This window comes from Lathyrus oleraceus, chromosome 7 (genome assembly GCF_024323335.1).
Source record: "Lathyrus oleraceus cultivar Zhongwan6 chromosome 7, CAAS_Psat_ZW6_1.0, whole genome shotgun sequence".
NCBI lineage: Eukaryota > Viridiplantae > Streptophyta > Magnoliopsida > Fabales > Fabaceae > Lathyrus > Lathyrus oleraceus.
The window spans coordinates 501868824-501875847 of NC_066585.1; the positions used below are offsets into that span (position 1 = coordinate 501868824).

General features: G+C 39.5%; 1 protein-coding gene across 1 annotated transcript; it reads right to left on the bottom strand.

The window, feature by feature from the left end:
• Positions 1–556: 556 nt before the first annotated feature.
• LOC127104598 (putative pentatricopeptide repeat-containing protein At5g08490) lies at positions 557–1385 on the bottom strand. The gene is made up of 2 exons (XM_051041777.1): positions 1045–1385; positions 557–935 (listed from the first exon to the last, which is right to left on the bottom strand). Exons 1-2 carry the CDS (start codon positions 1383–1385, stop codon positions 557–559), a joined length of 720 nt encoding a protein of 239 aa, XP_050897734.1.
• Between the last annotated feature and the right edge of the window lie 5639 nt (positions 1386–7024).

The window sequence follows — 7024 nt, forward strand, 5'->3', positions numbered from 1 at the left end:
TTTGCAAGACTTCAAGTAATGATTTTCTTGTATTTGGATTCACAAGTGCAAAACATTCACGGCGTTATCATTTTTTTAGGTGCTATACTATGACGCCCGTCCCTTGCCACTTGACTCTTTGTTGGCTTATTACGCTTAGAAACTCAAATTGGTGCTTGCAAAATCAGAGGACAGAAGTGGCGTGTTGCTGATGGAATCGGGCTTAAGTTTGGACAGTAGGATATGATACACCAGTCAACAACTGGTTGCAATTCGGAACCCGTAAATTCCATGCAGCAAGGGGAGATTCGGCCTGAGCTTGGTTGGCCCCGATGGCCTGAAATGCCTAAGGTTGAACCGTGTTCTTATTGGCTTTGTATGGTTTTTTTACATAGGCTTGATGCATTGTTTCTTTGTATGACCTAGTTAATCACATGTTTTAATGCCTTGTTTGATTGTATGATAGGCTGCAATGCCTCTGGCTAGTCCTTTTCAAGTCATGCGCCCATGGAAAGATTGTTGAATAGTAGCTTGCAACATGGAGGTTCACCTGTCTTGCACATGAAGTAGCGTTGCTTCATGGCACAAACCCCACATCAATGGTGGAAAAGGGAGTGTAATTTTGTTGTATCTTCCAAAACTGTTCTTCATTATGTTTGTAGTGCTGGTAAAATCTTGGTGACACTAAACTATTTAGCAGCCTTGCAGACGAACCAACGATTTCCTTTGAAGCTGGAGTTATACTCATCTTTTGTGACGATTCAAACTTTGTCCCGCTTGTATATGCATTAGCTTCAATTGTCATCTTGGTCACAAAAGAATATGCTTCACTAACGCGGCCACCTCGTGCTAGGAGATCCACCACACAAGCACACTGTTCCATAGTTGGTTTCATAGCATGGATTTTCTCTATGGAGTCAAATATCCTCAGTCCTTCATCTATGCGTCCGGCATGACTGCAAGCAGATAATATTGAAGTAAAAAATAACATGGTCTGGCTTGATTCCCAAATTTAGCATATGATGTGATCCTAAACCCACGTAACCTGATATCAATGAATTGCACGTGACCAGATTCCTTTTCCCTGATAGATTCTGAAATATTTTATTTGTATACTCAATGTTACCACACTTGGAATATGCATCAAGTATTGCATTCCCAACCGTTGGTGCAGTAGCACTAAATAAAGATTCAGTACTAATTGAATATCCGTGTATTTCTATCACCTTTTCAACTCTCAAAAGAGAAGCACAAAAATGGATTATAGTTAATATTGTAACGTAATCGGGTCTAATTCCTATTCTAAGCATCAAATGTAACAGGCTGATAAATCTTGAATGATGCCTCTTCTCTCCAAAGGCATCCAAAATAGAATCCCATGAAATCAAATCTTTCCTAGATATCATAGAAAACGCATGATATGCTTCTTCTATATAGCCACATTTTCAGCAAGGCCAGCAAATGCATCCTCTTCAAAACCAGATTTGATGACATAACCATGCACACCCTTTCCAGCATTCAGATTACCCGAACGAGCACACACTGGAAGAAGAGTAGCAACAGTAACAGAATTGGGCATAGCCTCTCCACTCATATGCATTGTCCTAAACACTCTTATCACATCAACATCATGTTTACTAGACCCAGTAACATGGCAAGAAACATGACCTTGTTTAACAACATAACTATGCAGACATTTTCCCAAGTTGGCAGCCAAAAGGGCTGAACCAGACTTGAGAATTGCAGCAAGGACTTGGTGATCTGGTTTAAAAGCTGCAGAATCCTTCAAGCAATGATGGAAAAAGGACAAGGTTTCATTGTGCCTGGAATCCACACATAAGCTCCTAATGATGGAAGTCCATGTCTTGAAACTGTGCTGAAGCATGCCCACGAGAATCTAACAGTGGGACTTCAATGTTATACTGCCATATGAAAATACAACACGTGGAATGCTACGAAAAAGCTTCAAAATTTGAGCTTTAAATTTCTTCTTTCTTGTATAAGAAAAAGGATTAGAATGTTGTTGGATTATTGGATATTTGATTATAAAAATGGATGTGGATTTTTTTAGGAAAAATCCAATATTAGTTTGAATATCAATTTAATTAATAATAACGAATCAGCAAACCAAATTAAAAACAAATTAATCTATAATTCATTTAAAATTACTTGGATACCAACTCTAACATTCATTTGGAAATTAAAATCGATTAGAGTTTGAATCATTAGTAAAATAAACAATTAAGATTAAATTGAAAATTGGAATTAAACTTAATTCGAAATTAAAATCAAATTGAAAATTAAAAAGTCAAGATATTAAAATCCATTCTATGATCAAAAGCGCCAAGATCAACAAGGCCTAGACAATGACCAATGTGTAACAAAATATGGATTTGGGAATGAATGTATGCAAATGAACTTTAGGCCAAGTGCCAAACAAAAATAAAAAAAATGGAAAAAATTCAGGACCAAAATCGGGGTATGACAGTTGCCCCTATTTAAGTATCTTCTACTAGAGGATATGAAGCAGGACACTCTTCATATGATCATAGTGGGAGATGGTTAAATACTAAGAAGACCCAGATTTTGATCCTGAATCCCTATGACATGATGTGATATGATATGATATGCATGACATGATATGCATGGATGCGTGATTTTTTCTTCCCTGCTACATGGTGGACCCTTGACAGGAGATGCTACTAGACAGACCAATATGTGGGGAACACTGATGATCCACAGGGAGATAGACAAATGGTAAGAAACAACTTGCTGGGGAAAACAAATCCTGCTGGAGAATCAGACACACACTGGGGAGTATTCAAAGTCAGATTTGATAAACGACACTTAGAATACAAGGGATTTCGGTAGTAAGTTCACACATGACTTACTAAACCCGAATACGAAAATTTCCACAACAGGTTCATGTATGACCTGACAATGCTGGGGAATAATCATGGGGAAAAACTCTTCAGAACAGGTTTATGTATGACCTGACACCGGAATAAATTTCAACAACAGGTTCATACATGACCTGAATAATATTGAACAAAAATTGGAAAAACTCTTCAGAGCAGATTCAAGTATGACTTGACCCTGGAATAAAGCTCAACAACAGGTTCATATATGACCTGAATGGAATTGAACAAAAGGAAAAACTCAGTACAGGTTCAAGTATGACCTGACACCGGAATAAAGGTTCAACAACAGGTTCATATATGACCTGAATGGTATTGAACAAATAGAGAAAAAATCTTCAGAGCAGATTCAAGTATGACCTGACACTGGAATAAAGCTCAACAACAGGTTCATACATGACCTGAATAGTATTGAACAAAAGTGAAAAATCTTCAGAGCAGATTCAAGTATGACCTGACACCGAAATAAAGCTCAACAACAGGTTCATACATGACCTGAATAGTATTGAACAAAAGTGAAAAATCTTCAGTACAGGTTCAAGTATGACCTGACACCGGAATAAAGCTCAACAACAGGTTCATACATGACCTGAATAGTATTGAACAAAAGTGAAAAATCTTCAGTACAGGTTCAAGTATGACCTGACACCGGAATAAGGGTTCAACGACAAGTTCATATATGACCTGAATGGTATTGAACAAAAGGAAAAACTTCAGAGCAGGTTCAAGTATGACCTGACACCGGAATAAAGCTCAACAATAGGTTCATACATGACCTGAATAGTATTGAACAACAAGTTCATATATGACTCGATATTGGAATAACAATAATTGAACTCTGACCGTAAGCAATGGACTACAACCAGCTTTTAACGGATTTTGCCAACAACAATTGGACTTGAAAATGACTGCGAAAACCGGATGTTGGTTTAAGGATACCAAAGACAAACTGGAATTAGAGGTCCAAGGACATAGGATCAACAGCAAGACCTAGGTCAATGCACAATGAGCACGAAATACCTTTCGGCTATGCATGATTTGAATTTTTGATGTATGAATGATCATGATTATGCTGACACTTGGCAGACTGGGTGTTTGTAGGGACAGAGGTTCTGATTCCTCAACACCAATAACTCATACTCGTACAATTAACAGGCGCATCCAGAGGAGAAACTATCATGATTGACAGTTATAAATAACCAAAGGTCCATCCTTCTAGAGGATTAATAAGTTGTATTCCATGGGGACTTTTGTTGGTGCTCTAGGAACATTTATGCAACCTCGAGGCTTTTGGGGAAACAAAAGATTTTCCTTCGATTTTCACATGTATCAAAGTAAATTTCTTCTAAGTTTCAAACTCTTTTTCCAAGTTTCAAAACTTCATTATTAACAAATAAATGACATTTTGCATAACAAAGAAAAGCATAGATGAACACAAATTAACAATGATTGGGAAAACTTGTATTTTATTCAAGAATGGTAGCACACAAATGGCGTAGCTCCATAGAGTGTTACATTTTTTTGAAAATGGAAATAAGGAAAGATTTACATTGAATTCAGTGACCACTAACATCCCTAATAGGTATGATTCCCCCAAAAACTTTGCTCCAAAGGGGAGTGACTGGATTAATCTTCTACCTCAAATTCTTCGGTATTAATCAGTAACAACTGATGCAGTTTATGCCTTTATGCCCCTAACTTTTGCCTGGATCGCCCTTTCAGGTTTTCGATCCACCGGGACGCTCCTTTTTTGCCTAAGTCGCCTTTTCAGGTTTTCAACTTAGCGAGCTACGATTTTTATTCATCCCTAACTTTTGCCTGGACCGCCCTTTCGGGTTTTCAGTCCACCGGGATACCCTTTTTTTGCCTAAATCGCCCTTTCAGGTTTTCGATTTAGCGGGTTTTTGTTAGGCATAGTATTTTTTAACTGCATCAGAGTTCACGGGGTGTGAGAGCTCTTCATCATCCATAGTTGTGAGAATCAAGGCACCTCCGGAGAAAGCTTTCTTCACAACATATGGGCCTTCATAATTGGGAGTCCACTTCCCACGTGAGTCCTTGTGTATTGGCAAGATCTTCTTAAGCACTAGGTCTCCTTCTTTGAATTCCCGAACACGTACTTTTTTGTCAAAAGCCCTTTTAAGCCGTTTTTGGTATAATTGTCCATGGCACAAAGAAGTCAATCGTTTCTCATCTATGAGGTTCAACTGATCAAATCTATTTTGAATCCACTTAGCATCTTCTAGCTTGGTCTCCATCAAGATTCTCATTGAAGGTATCTCTACTTCAATTGGGAGAACTGCTTCCATCCCATATACCAAAGAGAACGGGGTTGCCCCTGTTGAAGTGCGGACGGATGTCCGGTATCCATGCAGTGCAAAGGGTAGCATTTCGTGCCAATCCTTATAGGTTTTTACCATTTTCTGCAGGATCTTCTTGATGTTTTTATTAGCGGCTTCAATGGCGCCATTCATCTTTGGACGATATGGTGAAGAGTTATGGTGCTCAATCTTGAAGCTTTCACATAATTCTTTCATGGTTTTATTGTTCGGATTCGTCCCATTATCTGTGATGATCCGGCTTGGAATCCCATAATGGCAAATGATCTCTTTCTTGAGGAACCGTGCAACCACTTGTTTTGTCACATTGACATAAGAGGCGGCTTCTACCCATTTAGTAAAGTAATCAATGGCAACCAGGATGAAGCTGTGACCATTGGAAGCTTTAGGCTCGATGGCGCCAATCATGTCGATGCCCCACATTGAGAAAGGCCAAGGTGACGTCAAAACATTTAGCAGGGTCGGAGGCACGTGCACCTTGTCAGCATAGATTTGGCATTTATGACATTTTCTAGCATAATTGAAGCAGTCGGATTCCATGGTCAACCAGTAATAACCAGCTCTCAAAATTTTCTTGGCCATGGCATGCCCATTGGCATGAGTTCCAAAGGATCCTTCATGAATCTCCTTGATCAACATGTCCGCTTCACGTCCATCCACGCATCTGAGCAGAATCATGTCGTGATTTCTCTTGTACAACACACCATTGCTCAAGAAGAATTTGGATGCTAACCTCCTTAATGTTTTCTTGTCAAGGGTTGTGGCATCTGTTGGATATTCTTGATTTTGCAAAAAGCATTTGATGTCGTGAAACCATGGTTTACCATCGGCTTCTTCTTCAACTGACTGGCAGTAGGCAGGCTCGACTTTCCGCTCGATCTGAATGAGAGGTGCTTCATTATGGAATCTAACTTGGTACATTGAAGCCAACATAGCCAAAGCATCAGCAATTTGATTCTCAGTTCTCGGGATATGACGGAAAGTGATTTCGTCAAAGTATTTTATTAATTCCATGACATAGGCACGATATGGGATCAACTTGGTATCACGGGTTTCCCATTCGCCCTTGACTTGGTATATCACCAAGGCTGAGTCTCCACATACTTCGAGGATTTTGATTCGGAGATCAATTGCTGCTTCGATGCCTAGGATGCACGCCTCATATTCTGCTATATTGTTCGTGCAATCAAAACACAACCTTGCTGTGAAAGGAGTGTATCCACCATTCGGATTTAATAGAACAGCTCCTACGCCATGCCCCATGTAGTTGGAGGAACCATCAAACATGAGCTTCCACCGAGATCCGGGTTCAGGTCCTTCATCAGGTCCTGGGATTTCACAATCCTTTACTACCATAATGTCTTCATCAGGGAAGTCAAATTTCAACGACTGGTATTCTTCAACGGGCTGGCTTGCTAGGTAATCAGACAACACACTCCCTTTGATGGCTTTCTGAGACACATATTGGATGTCATACTCAGATAGTAACATCTGCCAACGGGCGAGTCTTCCAGTCAAAGCAGGCTTTTCAAAGATATACTTTATTGGATCCATTTTTGAGATCAACAAAGTAGTGTGGCAAATCATGTATTGTCTTAGACGACGAGCGGCCCATGCTAAAGCGCAACAAGTTTTCTCTAAGAGTGAATATCGGGATTCACAATCGGTAAACCTCTTACTCAGATAATAGATAGCATGTTCCTTTCGACCGGTTTCGTCGTGTTGTCCCAACACACATCCCATTGATTTTTCAAGCACAGTTAAGTACATAAAGAGTGGTTTCCCCTG

Coding starts and splice junctions, on each gene's coding strand:
- LOC127104598 (XM_051041777.1), bottom strand. CDS start 1,385: ATGATATCTAGGAAAGATTTGATTTCATGGGATTCTATTTTGGATGCC. Junction 936..1,044: donor GGGAAAAGGAATCTGGTCAC/GTGCAATTCATT, acceptor ATCTGCTTGCAG/TCATGCCGGACGCATAGATG.